The sequence below is a fragment of the Drosophila montana genome, unplaced genomic scaffold, assembly GCF_035044405.1.
Source record: "Drosophila montana isolate Dmon_TW-CO22-7 unplaced genomic scaffold, ASM3504440v1 contig_3626_1, whole genome shotgun sequence".
Classification (NCBI taxonomy): domain Eukaryota; kingdom Metazoa; phylum Arthropoda; class Insecta; order Diptera; family Drosophilidae; genus Drosophila; species Drosophila montana.
This window is the reverse complement of record NW_026998511.1, coordinates 67,078-83,564: the sequence shown is the minus strand read 5'-3', so window position 1 is coordinate 83,564 and position 16,487 is coordinate 67,078. Positions and strand designations below refer to the sequence as shown.

The 16,487-nt window shown below is 43.6% G+C and overlaps 4 protein-coding genes across 4 annotated transcripts; 2 read left to right on the top strand and 2 right to left on the bottom strand.

Annotated features, from left to right (window-relative positions):
• Positions 1 to 1,526: 1,526 nt before the first annotated feature.
• Positions 1,527 to 3,485, top strand: LOC135435542 (N-acetylglucosamine-6-phosphate deacetylase). The gene is made up of 4 exons (XM_064692665.1): positions 1,527 to 1,753; positions 2,024 to 2,292; positions 2,349 to 2,889; positions 2,947 to 3,485. The coding sequence occupies exons 1-4, from the start codon at positions 1,546 to 1,548 to the stop codon at positions 3,132 to 3,134; spliced, it is 1,206 nt and encodes a 401-aa protein (XP_064548735.1). The 5' UTR covers positions 1,527 to 1,545; the 3' UTR covers positions 3,135 to 3,485.
• Positions 3,486 to 3,861: 376 nt separating this feature from the next.
• Rab10 (RAS oncogene family member Rab10) lies at positions 3,862 to 6,568 on the bottom strand. The gene is made up of 4 exons (XM_064692669.1): positions 6,135 to 6,568; positions 5,220 to 5,419; positions 5,051 to 5,140; positions 3,862 to 4,957 (listed from the first exon to the last, which is right to left on the bottom strand). Exons 1-4 carry the CDS (start codon positions 6,259 to 6,261, stop codon positions 4,760 to 4,762), a joined length of 615 nt encoding a protein of 204 aa, XP_064548739.1. The 5' UTR covers positions 6,262 to 6,568; the 3' UTR covers positions 3,862 to 4,759.
• A 320-nt stretch (positions 6,569 to 6,888) lies between these two features.
• LOC135435536 (uncharacterized) lies at positions 6,889 to 10,272 on the top strand. Its single transcript, XM_064692632.1, has 2 exons — positions 6,889 to 8,707; positions 9,650 to 10,272. The coding sequence occupies exons 1-2, from the start codon at positions 7,001 to 7,003 to the stop codon at positions 10,067 to 10,069; spliced, it is 2,127 nt and encodes a 708-aa protein (XP_064548702.1). The 5' UTR covers positions 6,889 to 7,000; the 3' UTR covers positions 10,070 to 10,272.
• A 772-nt stretch (positions 10,273 to 11,044) lies between these two features.
• On the bottom strand, positions 11,045 to 16,131 carry Peritrophin-A (Peritrophin A). The gene is made up of 4 exons (XM_064692600.1): positions 15,849 to 16,131; positions 11,701 to 11,916; positions 11,439 to 11,633; positions 11,045 to 11,377 (listed from the first exon to the last, which is right to left on the bottom strand). The coding sequence occupies exons 1-4, from the start codon at positions 15,898 to 15,900 to the stop codon at positions 11,148 to 11,150; spliced, it is 693 nt and encodes a 230-aa protein (XP_064548670.1). The 5' UTR covers positions 15,901 to 16,131; the 3' UTR covers positions 11,045 to 11,147.
• Between the last annotated feature and the right edge of the window lie 356 nt (positions 16,132 to 16,487).

The following is a 16,487-nucleotide window of genomic DNA, read 5'->3' as shown; positions in this document are numbered from 1 at the left end:
CTCCGAAAGTTTCACAAAGATCGGACGACAAACAGCCGAGTTAATTGGGAACGCAGTCTCCCAGACAAAGTCAACGCGCGTGTTTTTAGGGTATCTGCTCGTCGGGCACGCTTAGTTGTTTGTTTGTTTGTTTTCTTTTTCTCTTCTCATAATTTGCGGGACTTGCCATGGGCGGGCATCAAAGGGTTGCCAATGACAACATTTGCCTTTTTTTTTTTTTTGTCTTTGCAAATGTTATCAAAGCGAAAAAGGAAAAGCGGTGGAGGGGGGGGTTAAGTAGAGTAACGCCTATCGGAGCCAGATAAAACTTGAATGCTTTTAGGCGAGAGATTTTGTGAAAAACAAAAAAAGAGAAAAGCCAGAGTATCTTCGAGAGTCATTAAGTTTATTAAGTGCCCGTGCAGATAACCCAAATGAGTGCATGCCAAATGGAAAGGCAGCGCAATTTGCGCTTCCAATGCAAGTTATAAGTTGCCCCCCCCCCCCCCCCCACCGTCCGTCTCCTGTGCCTACGCAAGTACCACCTTATGGTATCTGGGTGTCGTCGTCCCCCCCCCTCCCCCCTCCCTCTGGCAAAGTTTGCCAGCAAAGTACACGAACAAGTGGAAGAGATAACAAACAATGTGCGGCTGCGGTGTCGGGCAAATTGCCACTGCAAGCCGCAAAACTTCTCCACGGACCGCAAAGATTACCGCTATCAGTAAGCGAGAGAGAGAGAGAGAGTGGAAGAGAGAGAGCAAATAAAGATAGAGTGCCGTGACCGTATTAAATTATTTTCAAGTGTTCGCTTGTGAAAACAATTGCATTTGTTGGGCGAATCACTTTTGGCCTTATCGCCATAATCCACAAAGAAAACCTATTTATAATTGATAAGCAAGCGGCCGGCAAAATGTACAGTTCGCCCATGGCGTAATATTTGCTTAAAGATAATTTGAATTCAAATTCAAATTAAATCGATTGCATTTCGATATTGTTCTTTAACAGTTTGCAGCCAGTCAAATGCTGGCTGCTATGACACTGCACACTCCTTTGCCTGGCTGGCTGGCTGTTGCTGTTATCGATAGGTATGCGAACATATGTTAATTAAGCATATGGTATGCTGCTCACAACTGTTGCGCTGAGCGCATAACATAAACAATAAATGTTGAAAACATTTAACAGTTTGCAGCCAGTCAAATGCTGGATGCTATGGCTGTTACTGTTATCGATAGGTATGCGAACATATGTTAATTTAGCATAAAATCGGCAACGCAGCAAAAGCAGACGATTTTGCCAGCTGTGTGGGTGCGAGCAGCAGACTCGCCTGGATTGGCAGCGCCGTTTATTTAACCCGGACGCGCTGCTTGCGGAGCACTCAACATTTGGTTGCCGCCAGCGACGCGGGCGTCGTTCAAGTCCGAGTTGTCCGCTAAACATAATATTAATCTTTTCAATTTTGATTTTACAAAAAACAAGCAATTATTTACTGCTTTTTACAGTTCGTTTTTGGCCTCCATTTGTTGCTTGTTTCTTTTCTTCTGCACACACACACACACAGATAACGGCATGTCGAAAAGTGTGCGACAGTTAATTCAGTTCACCAATTGCCGTCTGGTGCGCGACCATCGGCTAATCGAGGACGATCTGTGGGTGCGGGACGGCAAGATCATCAATCCGGAGCCCGTTTTCTATGATGAGCGCAGCAAGTCGCATCGGCGCATCGATTGCGGCGGCGCCATCATAGCGCCCGGCTACATAGATCTGCAAATTAACGGTAAACGAACAGTTACAGCTAGCAAAAGTTCACTTTTGAATGCGTCGCCAAGGTCCGTTGCCTCAGTCAACCATTGAAATATTTCACTTTTGTTTGTTGTTTTCTGTTTGTTAATCTTATCGCCATTTGCCCCACTGTGCCGCGATTGCAAATCATAAACACAAAGCGTTAGAGCGGTGCAGCAATAGCCAAAGACAGAGACAGCGACTGGCGACAATTTTCATGCACGCTCACTCTCTCTCACTCTCTCGCTCTCTCTCTCTGTTTCAGGTGGCTACGGCGTGGACTTCTCGTACGACAAGGACAGCATTGAGGCCGGCGTGGAAAAGGTCGCCAGGGGTCTGGTGTGCAACGGCGTTACCTCGTTTTGCCCGACGCTGGTGACGTCACCGACGGACAGCTATCACACAATATTGCCGCGCATGCCGCAGCAGATCGAAGGCGGCGCCGGCATATTGGGCGTGCACGCCGAGGGTCCGTTCATCAATCCGCAAAAGAAAGGCGCCCATCCGGAGAGCTGCATCCAGACCATCGACAATGTGCGTAGATTTCAGGCCACAATTCGAATCTAATCTTTTCCCTGACCATTTGATAGGGCCTGGAAACGGTGCGGGCCACCTACGGCCAGCTGGAACGCATCAAGATCATAACGCTGGCGCCGGAACAGGTGCACGATGCCGGCGTCATCGATCAGCTGGTCGCCATGGGCATCACCGTCGCCCTCGGCCACTCCATGGCCAGCCTGAGCGACGGCGAACGTGCAGTTCGGCATGGCGCCACTTTGATTACGCATCTGTTCAATGCGATGCTGCCGTTCCATCATCGCGATCCGGGTCTGGTCGGGCTGCTCGCCTCGGACGCCATACCTCCTGGTCGCACCATCTATTTTGGCATCATTGCGGACGGCGTGCACACACATCCGGCCGCGCTGCGGATTGCGTATCGCACCCATGCGGAGGGTCTTATACTGGTCACCGATGCCATATCGGCGCTGGGCCTCGAGGATGGCGTCCATCATATTGGCCAGCTGCCGCTGGAGGTGAAGCAGGGCAGGGCATTTATAGCCGGCACCGATACGCTCTGCGGCAGCATTGCGCCCATGGACGAGTGTGTGCGCATCTTTCAGCGCGCCACAGGTGAGCCCCGATTCCACTTCCACTTGGAGATCAATTAATTGTGATTCCCTTTTGCAGACTGCTCCAGGGTATATGCCATCGAGGCGGCCACACTGCATCCCGCCCGCTGTTTGGGCATCGAACGACAAAAGGGCACCTTGGACTTTGATACGGATGCCGATTTCATACTGCTCAACGATGACCTCCAGGTGATCTCCACCTGGATTGCGGGCGTTTGTCTGCATCAAGCAATTACCAGCAACTAACCCCCCCCTCCCCCTCCCCCCCCCCCGCCCTCCTGCCACTTGACACAAATTGGCTGATGTTTTTATTTGTTTTTTATTGGATTAGATGACGCTTTAAATTGTTCTTTATATTTAATCATTAAATCATTTGGTGTGGACAACTACGCTAAATCCATATACATTTACAAATAATAAGTATTACGAAAAAAAATAGTTTATAGTTATGTATATATATATATATATGTGTGTGTGTGTATGTATATATATGTATGTATATGTGTTAGGCCAAGGCTAAGAAAAGTTCTCATAGACACGCCCCGTTGGCCAATTTGTTTGTTTTGTTTAAACATTTAAACATACACAATACGATATCATTTTAATATGCAGCTCGTTTTCTTCTATACTCTATTTCGTTTCTTCACGCCTGCTTCTGCTGCTGCTGCTTCTTCCCATTCTTTATTTATCATTTGGCAATAACAAAACAATAAGCAATTTTAGGCTAAGCTAACTAACGGTTAAACGCAAAGCAGGTAGCCAAAAAGTCGAAAAGTCGAAAAGTCAAAACAAAAATGCTCAAAAAGAATTTACCAATACATTTCGTATGCATGTGTGTTGAGTGTGTGTTTATGCATATGTATGTATGTATATGTATATATATAACATTTTAAGTTACAGTTAAATGTTTCGTCAAGTTTTCAGGCATTCGTGCTGCTGCAGGTAGCCAAAAAGAGAGGTTGTAAAAAACGCGTACATAAATAGTCGGTATATTTTAAGTGATTTGTGGTATTTAAGTAATTACCATATACATATACAAATACATTATGTGTGTGTGTGAGAGAGAGAGAGAGAGTGAGTTTAAGTCGCATGTGCGTCCGTTTCAGTTCCGTCTGTTCCACGTTAGCTAAGTAAGTCCGCATGCCACAAATGCTCGTGACACGCAAAATGCATTTGAATTTTGTATTGTTCCTCAATTTGCAGCTGTTTCGTTTTCCACTTGGTTCGCTTCCTTGTGCGTTAACTAACGTACGTTGTGTGTGTTGTGTCTGTGTTTTGTTGTTGTTGTAAATTTACTCCAAATTACATTATAAAATTTTAAACTTTAGGTAGGTTGTTTCTTGGTTGTTACTGCTATAAATGTGTATATATGTGTGTGTGTGTGTGTGTGTGTGAGTCTATGTTTATTGCTTTCGGTTACAGTTATTTACTGCAGTCCCGCCCTTCGTGGGGTTATGACACTTGTTAGTTTTCCTTAGTTGGCTTTTTTGTTGTTTGCATTTAGGAAATGTCATTTGTGGGAGCGAGACAGGACGTGTATGAGTACCATTTAAATTGGCATCCCGACTTTTAGATGGTAGGGTTGCCACCCAGTAGAAAACGCATTTTGGTGTTTTGTTTTTTTTTCTTCTTTTTTTTTTTTGTTCATATAGTAATATTAAAGGACCTATAAAAAAGTTACAAAAAACACACGCACACACGCACACGCACACGCACATTGAAGAAAAGCACTAGGTTTTTGCCAAGATTGTTATGTATATATATATATATATAGATATATATATATGTATGTATGTTCTGCATGTATGCATGTATGTATGTAGATCACAAAACCAACCGTGAACGTTAAACTAACAAGTGTCATAACCCCATTACGCACAACACTTGTTGTAGCCCGGCGCCTTGTCGCTGTTGCTGCGATCAACGACCACCCTTTCGGGATTCTCGGCCGATTCGCGTCCAGATGTTTTATCCAATATGGCCTCGGCAAGTTCACAAAATGCGCGCTCAATGTTTATATTTGATTTGGCGGATGTTTCCATAAACCGTATACCATGCTCCCGGGCAATCTGTGCGGCAGAGCAAATAGAGAGAGAGAGAGAGAGAGAGGAGATTGTGTATATGTGTGTGTGTGTGTGTGAATTGAGTTGTGGGTAATTTACCGCCTCGCCGCGCTCTTTGCTGACCACTCGCTTGTCCCCCATATCGCACTTATTGCCCAATATCATCTTCTCCACATCCTCGTTTGCATGCTACGAAAAGAAAGAGAGAGAGAGAGAGAGATTTCGATAAATAAATTATGACAGAGGGTGCCGCCGGCTGGTAGCTTACCTCGTCAATGTTCCGTAACCATTTGACTATATTCTCGAAACTTTTCTCGTTCGTTATGTCATAGACGAGCATTATGCCCATCGCGCCACGGTAGTAGGATGTGGTAATTGTGTGAAATCTCTCCTGGCCGGCAGTGTCCCATATTTGTAATTTAATTTTTTTGCCCCTGAGTTCGACTGTTTTAATTTTGAAATCGATTCCTGCAAGGCAAACAACAACAAGTACAAGATCGTTTATTAGGCTTTAGCTAATTGCAGAAATGACGTCACAAGTGCGACTTGTTTATCGTTTATCGTGCTGTAGCATGAAGTGTTTGATAACGATTTATTAAATTGAAACCTGAAGAATGTGTTCGTTCCTTTGTATATGAATCACAACACACACAACCATATACATGTATATACATACATATATACATATAGATATGCGTCACAATAGTTAATCTAGTTTACCAACACTCAGCACAGTGGTTAACCAGCAACAACAACAGCTACAGCTACAATAACAATAACAACAGTTACTAAGTTGAATGCGACTTATGCGGGCTTCGAGTGCAATTCATCAAGTCCAAAGGCTATCGCATCCGGCGCAGTAAAGGCCACAGGCAGCACATGCATACATATGTATCTATGTACATTATTTACCAAGCGGCAGGAGGTCGAGTGCGGGAGGTCAGTGGAGCTCATTAAGACAATGCCACGCCCAAAATGCACAGAGAAGTTTCCGTGTCCTTGTTGCTTTTGGGCGCCGCCTACACCCAACACATTGGCAATTGACAATGCCACTTACCAACACACAGACACACACACACACCCAAAGAGCGGCAGCCACTTTGCAGGTATATGCAATACACAGACAGCACAACACGCATACATACATATGCATTGGCAACTGAAGACTGCGCCATTTGCTTACCTATGGTCGATATAAATGTTGATGTGAATGCATCATCCGAAAAACGGAATAGTATGCAGGTCTTTCCAACGCCGGAATCGCCAATTAGTAGGAGTTTAAAAAGTAAATCGTACGTTTTCTTTGCCATTTCACGTTACGGCACGCGCACAAACGCACACACACACACACACCAACGCACGCTCGCACTCACGCACCCGCACAAACACACTCAGACTCAGTCACACTCACAGGTTCTGTATAGAACAAAGCAAATACACACACATACACAGTGGAGACAACAATTATATGGGTTTTTCGCTTAAGTTATGATTTATTTGTTGTTATTGGCGCGCAAGTTAATTGCCAATCAAATATGTGCAGAAATTTTATACGTTTAAGCACTTTATTTTTCTACGCAATGCAATTGTTGCTGTTGGTTTGGTTTAGGTGTGACCGCAGCGGCAGACGCGATTAATACCCATCATATTTATTGGTTCGTTTTGCAGTTCGCTCTTTGATTTGCATAAATATCGATATATTTGGTATATGCCACACATTGCCAAATGCAACCTTGCCGAGCACACGCGACCTACATCAACTCGTGTTACTTGGGGTTACTAAAGCTATGCTGCACATTAAATTTAAGCTCGCTCATCTAGTTTAATTAAATTGTGGATTATTTCATTACTATCTGCTAGTTGGATTGGCATTTAATTTAATTATTAATCGATATTTCTTTTGCGATATTTTCTGCTCACTACTTTCACCAAGCTGCGCTTCGACATGCCGTTACCCAACACTGAAACCGCGACATACATATAAACAAGGGTACACAATAAATAAATATTAATTGCGATCGTTTTTGGTTACAATTTGTTGTGCATATTATGGACCTGGACTGGCAAAACAGTCTGACAGAGATCAAGGATCGCGGCCAGTATCTGCTGCACTCTGAGAAATGGGCCGACTGCCGCTTCCTGGTGGGCACTCCGCCAAATCAACGCATTATCGCTGGCCACAAGCTGCTCCTGGCGATGGCATCGCCCGTCTTTGAGCGCATGTTCTTTGGCAATCTGCCGGACAAGACGGATCCCATAATAATACCCGATGTGCAGCCGGAGGCATTTGAGGCGATGCTCGAGTATATTTATACGGATCGGATAACCATCGGCTCCTTCGACAAGGCCTGCGAACTGTGCTACGTGGCAAAGAAATATATGCTGCCGCATGTGGTGACGCGCTGCACGCACTTCCTCTGGGCCGATCTGAGTCCCAAGAATGCGTGTCGCGCCTACGAGTTTGCCAAGCTGTTCGATGAGCCGCGCCTGATGCAGAGCAGCATGGATCTGATAGCGGCCAATACACGTGAGGTGCTCTCCGATCCCAGTTTCCTGGACATTGAGGTGTCCACGCTAATGGCCATACTGGATCAGCATCGGCTCAACATTGACTCCGAGCTGGATCTGTTCAATTGCCTGCTGAAATTCGCCAGCGAACGCGGCATTTTGAATGAGCAAAATGGCAACGACGATGTCGCCAGCGGCAGTGGGAATAACAAATCGTTGTTGGCCTGCGCAGAGCATCCGGAGGCGGCGGCCAATGAGATTGTCGAGGAGATCAAAATGGAGCCCGATGTGGCGGCCATGGTGCAGCACATGCATCAGGACGAGGATGTCGATAGCTACAAGCATGTCAGCGAGCAGGCGACAACAGCCAGCGGCTCGGGATGCAGCTCGCCGATACACGCCTCCAACAGCAGCAGCAGGTCCTCCTCGAATGGCAATGTGAATGCAGCTGTGGTCAGCGATGATGTGGTCATCATTGACAGCGACGCCTCCGGCAATGCCAACGACGAGATGAACGCCGCCGAGGCGGCGGCCAATATGATCAATATGATGGATGCACAGCGCACCATTATGGATGGAGCGATGCTCCGGCAGGCGGTCAAGAAGATACGTTTCCTGACCATGACACCGCAACAGTTTGCCGAGGGACCGGCACGCTCCAAGCTGCTGCAACAGCACGAGGCCTTGGCCATACTCATCAAGATCTCCAGCCCCACGCTGAACGATTGCAATATGCCCGAGGGCTTCTGTGTCTCGCGCAGCACGCGCAACTTTTACGAATCATCGCATCGGCAGCGCGAGCTTAACTCCTCGTATCGCCATGCCGCCGGCTGCAGCAGCAGCACCACCAACAACAATGCCACAAATGCCGGCTTCCGGCCGGATGCCATTGCGCGCGCCTTTGCCATTCCGCAGCCCAATCAGCCGCTCTTCACACGCCAGCGGATCAGTGTGCCGCTCAATCTCGGCGCCGCAGCCGGCGCGGATCATGTGCCGATCAGTGCGGGCTTCAGTTTTGTCGACGAGCCGCTCGCTCTGCCCAACAATCCGCCCGCCAACAACGATGCCTACGAGGGCGCCCCACCAGCCCCAGCGGCAGCAGCTGCCGTTCCGCCCGGCAACGACAACGATGTCGCCGTCGCTAGCAACTCGCACCACGACATGACCCGCTCCTACTGCATGCGCTCGATGACGCGCCAGTTCGACTATCGCAACACCAGCGTCACCGACTGTGGCGTCACCTTTCAGGTAAGTTCTTTGAGCTCCACATCTATCACATAACCCCCTTAGAGCTGGAAAGCATAACTTCTTTCCTTTGGATTCCACCCAAGAAGGTGGAAAATGTGGGAAAAGTCTGTTCCACCCAAGAAAGTGAAAGTTATTGTAAAAAACATTTACATTTTTGAATAAGTGAAAAATAGGTAGAAAACATATTCTGTAGATTCCACCCAGAGGTGTGAAATTGTTTCTTGTCAGCAAGCTTTTGCTTTTCCCTGTTAAAACCTCGCCTTTAGATTCCACCCAAGAAGGTGGAAAATGTGGGTATGTTCCACCCAAGAGAGTGAAAGTTGTTGAGAAAAATATTTTCATTTTTGAACAAGTGAAAAATAGGTGGAAAATATATTTTGTAGATTCCAGCCAGAGGTGTGAAATTGTTTCTTGTCAGCAAGCTTTTGCTTTTCCCTGCTAAAACGTCTGGAAAATACGTGGAAAACTTTGTCTGTTTCAAAGTCTTAACAATCTTTTGTAAATTTCACCCAAAAATACAATTCCACCCAAAAAAAAAGGTATCAATGAAAAGCTTCACATAAAGTGAAGATGGAAGAATCGGTGGAAAACTGTTCGCTGCAACTTTTTTGTAGATTCCACCCAAAGAAGTGAATATGGTTGAATGCCTGTTGTCTGAAACCCTTCAACTTTTCACTGTCTGTTAAAACTTTATTGTTTTCACCGGAATCTCTTGCAGTATTCACCTTAAAATGGTGAAAACGATTTCACACACAAAAGTGAAAACTGCGTAGATAACCTTCGTCTGAGAGTTTTATGCCTTAACTGTATTCTCCTTCAACTTGAATGAATGACTAGAATGAAAACAAGTCGTACCTAGCCCAAAATCCACACATATGCGCGAAATATAGGTGGAAATCGAAAAACTTCAATTTTTGCCATCATTCCCCAATTGCATTTCAGGTGGACACCAACATTTGGATACTGGGCGTTCAGGTGCCGACGCAGGTGCTTTGCGGCGAACTGATGAATTCGGCCGGCTTTGCCGAGCGCTATACCGAGGTGCTCTATGCGCACATTCAGGATATGCACGGATCGCGAATCACGTATACGCACTGTACGGCACGCGTGCGCTACGATTCACATTTGGACATCACATTCGATCGACCCGTTTACATCTATCGCAATCAAATCTACAAGATCTACGTCGTCTTCAATAAGATGGGCTGGTATCCGATGTACTCGTGCGTTCCGGACATTGTACGGCAGCGCGTCAAGTTCATGTTCAATGTGGGCAGTCCGACGGAGTCGGTCCGCGACGGCCTGATCTATGCGATTATATTTTCAACGCCGCAGGATCATGCGCGTCATCTGATCGATTGATCCACACAAAGCGATCCATGAATTTCCATGTGATAGATTATTATTATTATTCGTTTTTATTTTTCTTTCTCTATTTCCACAGTGAAACCTGCCACGGTACGACTTGACGCCCATTTTTTGTTCTTCTACTTCTTAGATTTGTAGCCCGCTTTTTCTTTATAAATAAATATATATTTCTCGATTTTGAGTTAACGATAAGTTAAGTTGTTCCCGTGTCCAAGTTCCAGCTAATATATTAGCAAAGTGCGGGCCGCGGCAAATACCTTTTTGATGAACTTCGGACTTTGTTGTCCGAACATTATGTCATTGTATCAAAGCGCAAGGTTTTAGCTTTAGTAATTAGAATTTTGGAGATGATATGGGGCTAGGTTTTCAGAAAGTGAAGTATTTTTCATCCGTAAAATCTATAAAACTACCCAAATACCAAGTTTGATTTAGCTAACTTTTGTAATCTTCGAGTTAAGCTTGAAAAACCGAAACGATATTTATCGATATTGATTCGCACATATCGATACTTAATAGGAGAATATGTTTAAGGAATTTCCAGTCTCTATTCCTTGTTGTTGTCGCGATTCGAGACAAGTCCTGATCCAGAATACATATACTTACTTTGTTGGTCAAAGTCAAAGGGAAAACAATTTTCGTATTTTTTTCTTCAAAAATATTACAATAAATAAATTTACAGTTTATTGCATTTAGTGCTCATTTTGAAAACAACAAAAAAAAAAAAACAACATATACAAATTATGGTTAACAATATATATTTATATATATGTGAAGAAAAAAAAAAAAAATAGTGTGCAAAATTAAACGATAGTTATTGCAATATTTGATGCTAGGAAATGGGTGCAGTGCGAGCGGGACAGACAGATAGGCCGTGTGCATAAACGAGCAAGAGAAAACGAGAGAGCGAGAGAGAGAGCACAAGAGTGAGAGCACAAGAGAGAGCCAGGGCCGAGCTTTGAGCTTTGAGCTTTGAGCGTGGCTCGAGCAGCTTTACATACATATGTACAGTTGAGTCGGTCTGTGTCTGTGTGTGTGTCTGTGTGTGTGTGTGGTTTTTGGAGATACGGTCACACTATTTGCCATAGTTGGCACAGCCGCCGCTGGCATATTCGGGCTCCTCGCAGGTGAGCGTATGCTCATCGAACACCTTGTCCTCGCCGCAGCTAATGAGACGCGGATAGCCCTCGACGCAGGTGATCAACCGATGGCAATCGCCCTGCACGGGGAATCGGGGAAAGGGCCAGAAGCGTGCCGCAACCGAATTGGGATCGACCTTAGTCGGGCACTTGAAGCCGACAACAGCTGCAAAGAAACACAATTAGTTGGGATTTCTGTGAAATGATTTGATTTGATCCTAGCTCACCCTCGGGATTGCAGTGCTCGAGCAGCTGATCGGGCCAATTGCAGCCATGGATGCGCTCATCGTACGCCAAGCCCGCGTCGCAGTCCTGTTCGTGCGGCTCGCCGTGGGCGCACTTGATATACGTTGTCGAGCACTCCTTGGACACGGCGTACAGTCCAAACTGATATTCGCAGCCAGGCGTTGAAATGGGCGTGGCTGCAAAAACAAAAGGGGAAGGGAGGGGGGTAAGGCATGTGTTAATCTTTGAGAGCCGACTACTCACGATCCCAGTGACGTCCCTTGCAGTCGACGGCCCAGTTGTAGTTGCAATGGTTGTGAACGGCGCCCTTGCCATCGAAGAGCAGGCCGTTCTCGCAGGTCTCCAGGGTCAAGGTGCCGTTGGTGCAGAGGAAGAACTGATCGCAGTTCTCGGTGTGCGCGTACGCCTGGACGCCATATTTCTCGGGGCATTCGGGTGAGCCGACGGCCAGACCGTGTCCTGCAATTTAAATTGTTATCGTTATCGTTATCGTTATCGTTCACTTGAATGTTATCGATATTGTTTATTGTTGTTGCTAGCTTAATTGTTATCCTCCTCATTGCTATTGACATCAATATCGTTTTTGCTATTGAGTTAATTTTACTTGTTATCGATATTTGCAACGCTAATGTTATCGTTATCGTTAATGTTATCGATGCTGTTTATTGTTATGGCTATCTTGAATGTTTTCCTCTCTATTGCTATCGCGTCAATATGTTTTTTGCTTTTGAGCTTTGTTTTATCGATATTTGTAACTTTAATGTTATCGTTATCGTTAATGTTATCGATATTGTCTATTGTTATTGTTATCCCAATTTGCATTTTCTCTTTTGCAATCGACATCAATATCGTTTTCGCTATTGACTTACTTTTACTTGTGCTATCGATAATTGCAACGCTAATGTTATCGTTATCGTTAGGGGAAGCATTGTCGAATGTGGTTTAATTATTGCTACCTTAGTTATTATACCTATCGATTTCTTTACTCTTACCGCCAATCGATAACCCCTTTGTTCTCTATGTCTATATTTGCTGCCAAGAAAGTTATTCTCATTGTAATTTCTATCGAAATTGTTATCGTTATTACTTCGCTGATTGGACTATCGATATTTGTACCCCTAATGTTATTGCTATCGTTATCGACAAGGTTTTTGTCTTGCTTATTAGTATCGATATTGTTATCGCTTTAGCTTCAGTGATTGCAATCACTTAAAAATATTATCGATCTTAATAATTGTTATCCAAGGTATCGTTGGGCTATCGATGCCGTAATTTTTACTGTTGCATATATTGTTTTAGTGTTGTTATCGATATCGGCATTTCTTTTCCGACTGCCATCGCTTGTTTTGAACTATCGCTATAGTTATCTTTACACAATATTATCGATAAGTTATCGATAACATTATTGTTTGAGCCAATCGACTTATTGTCAAGCTATCGCTATCGTGATTTTTGATTGATATCAAAATTTTTTTTGGTAATTCACATTGTTATCGATATGCATATGTATCAATGTTATTATTGATGATTGGCTTTCCTGATGCATAGTTGTTATCGATAAACTTGTCCAATTGACTGTTAGCGCCATCTGTGGCGCTTTTAGTCAGCAGTCAGCAATTGCTCGCATCGGGAAATGTCGCCAACGTTGTTTTCCCAACCATTTCAATGCCCATTATTAAACACGAAACGCGCACTTCCTTCCTTCCCACAACTGGCAACACTTAACTGGTTTTTCTAAGTGTAGTTGTGTGTGTGTGAGTGAGTGTAAATGTAACTGTCAGTGCAAGTGATGTGCGCTGTCGTCGTCGTCGTCGTCGTTGTCGGCTTTCGAGCATCTTCACGTCTAGCGCCGGCGATGATGTAACCTGGGAGCGGGAGCCAAAGGCCCGCCTCGGGTAACTGGTTGAGCGTCGTATTATGCATACTATGTGCTTAACACTGCTACGCAACGATTTCCGGTAATTACTTTATCCAAAAAACTGATCGATTATTGTGCAGAAGCGACGTTTTTCGCAAACACAAAATCGCGTTTCTTTTTTTTGTTTCTCGTTTTTTTGGTTTAACTCTAAAAATCAAATCAACCTTTTGAAGTGCTAGTCGAACAAAAAAAACTCGTTGGGCCGGCATCGAAATCCTATAATATTATGTGATTGCCTTTGATTATCAACTGGTTTGACGGGCCGAGTTCTAGTTTGATTTTGATAGCATTTAAATGTTTGGCATTTGCTTTAATTTAAAGCATCCGATCGTCTGTATTTGAATAATACACGAATACACTAAGCAAAATAAATGAGCTGGATCGCAGGACAGCAGAAGTAAACCGTAAATTTAACGAGTTCTAAGATATATTTGATATTTCGAAGTTCTAAGTCAAAAGTACTCGAAATACACTGCTCAAAACTGAAGCGGTTTTATGTGAATGTTATGCAAAGGGATGAATATGCATCCAAATCTTAAGGAGATCCTATATTTGGCTTAATAAGTAGAGTAGAGTAGAAAGAGTAGAGTAGGGAGTAGTGTGAAGAGAGTAGAGTAGAGAGTAGAGTAGAGAGAGAGTAGAATAGAGAGTAGAGTAGAGTAGAGTAGGGAGTAGAGTAGAGTAGAGTAGGGAGTAGAGTAAAGAGACTAGAGAGTAGAGTAGAGCAGAGAGAGTAAAGTAAAGAGAGTAGAGTGAAGAGAGTAGAGTGAAGAGAGTAGAGTAGAGAGAGTAGAGTAGAGTAGAGTAGAGTAGAGTAGAGTAGAGTAGAGTAGAGTAGAGTAGAGTAGAGAGTAGAGTAAAGAGAGCAGAGTTAAAAGAGTAGAGTAAAGAGAGTAGAGTGAAGAGAGTAGAGTAGAGAGTAAAGTAGAGTAGAGTAGAGTAGGGAGTAGAGTAAAGAGAATAGAGTAGAGTAGAGTGAAGAGAGTAGAGTAGAGAGAGTAGAGTAGAGTAGAGTTAAGCTAAATATTTTAACATTGTACAAATTTTAATTTAACTTGAAGATTCGACACGCAGATTTCTTAATATGACACGAGCTTCAATTTCTGCTATTTTAATATATTGCATATATATATCTATTAATTTGTATTTATATTTCATCTAAAATTTTCAATAATTTGTGTTCCAATTGGAGTTTTGTAGATTTCAGAAGATTCCATAAGTTCCTTTGCCTCAAATCTAAGCTCACAATAGATAAACTTTTTAAATGTACACACAATCCATTCAAAACATTTTTCTCAGTGTAATAAGTTACACTTATACACACACATAATATTAAATCAAAAGTAACAGTAACAAAATATCTGAAAAGATTTTCATAAGATTTAAGCTTGACTTTGTTGGAACTTAGTTTTTAGACTTGTGCCCGCACATTTTTCTCAGTGTACAATCGAAAATAACTGTTATAATTGTTAAATTTAATATTTTCACTCTTTGGACTAACATTTACAACTTGAGCTTGACTTGCTAACAAGAAATTTCGCAGCTTCAGCAACATTCATGCATTTTTTTTTCTCAGTGTAGACGTACAGCCATAGCAATTATCTTGAAATTTCGACTACAAATTGCAAAACTATTTAAATTTTAGCTTTACTTTGGCTTTTTGTGAGTTTATACCTGTTTATTGGATAATTGCACTTTTAAATTTTAATATTATTTGTGTTTTATATATAATATATAATATTTAACAATTTGTAGCTTGAGCTAGGCTTAGTCTGTGCCCATTTTTCTCAGTGTACATCAAAGAACTTGCTGTTCTTTAGCCAACCAAGGCTTGACTCTGGCTGACTCAACAAAAGCAAAAGTAATAATAATAATTGTACTGGATCTGCATGCCAAATGAGTTGACAGTTACTTTAGCAGCTGCTGCGGCAGGATGGTGGGAGGGGGGGGGGGTGAGTTAATTCGCCCGCCTTTAGACTGTGTTCAGCTTCAGGGTTAAATGTCGCGAGCTGCTGCAGCTAATTGGAGCAGAAAGCGGCGAGTCTGAGCTATATGAAACAAATCTTTGGTCTAGCCTTCGGCCAAGCAGACCAGTTACCTGCTTAGCTGGCCAATTAAACTGGATTTTGGTCTAGCGCGAGAACAAAAAAAAAAAAAAACAAATAGAGTGAGGGGGAAAAAAAAAAACAAAGGAAAGGGGGTTGGCTGCCGCCGCGCATTTGAAATTCAATTCAATTCAATATTCAACGCGATTGCGATTGGAATTTGGATTGTTTTTTTTGAAAGTAAAAGCTCCAAACACAGACACAGGCACAGGCACAACCAAGCCCAGAGACAGAGATAGAGACAGAGCCAGAGCCCAGCGACACGCAATGGAAGGTTGCGCTAATGCCAATACGAATTGCCGCATTCCAATAAGAGCTTGTGCATTCACAAATTAAAACAATCAAATAACAAAATGGCTGCCACTTACCGTATGCAATCAATGCCAGGATCAGGACGCAGCTCAATTGCACGCTTTGCATGTTGCGGCGAATTCAAAATTAACTAACGGATATGCTAACAAAAACAACAACAACAGCAACAAGCAAAAATGGCAAGCAGGCGCAGCAAGTACGAAAAAAAAATGGAATTAAAAAATAATATAAAATACAATAAATAACAACAACAATGGCAACGGCGACGTTTCAATTTGAATTCAACAGCGCGACACTTAAATTTCCGCTGCACGTTTTAACGGTTACGCGTTCCAAACTCAACTGAAAAGATTTATACCGCGCTCAAGAAGAAGAAGAAGCAGCAGAAGTAACAACAACAACAGCAGCAGCAGCAGTAACGGCGGCGGCGGCGACAGAAACAAAAGTTTTGCAAAGCTTTTTGTATGTTTTTTTTTTTTTGGTTTCTGCGCGCGTTTCGTATTTGAATTTTGAATGGAAGGACTAGCGGTGGGCGGGGAGGGTGGCGGGAGGGGGGGGGGGGTGTCGGCCTGGCGTTTTGCACTGTCGAAAAAGGGGTCGACAGGGGCAGAGGCTAGACGGGCGCATAAGTACATACATACATACGTGTGCGCAGACACTTAAGCCAAGCCATATGCGCATGCATGTATGCGTGC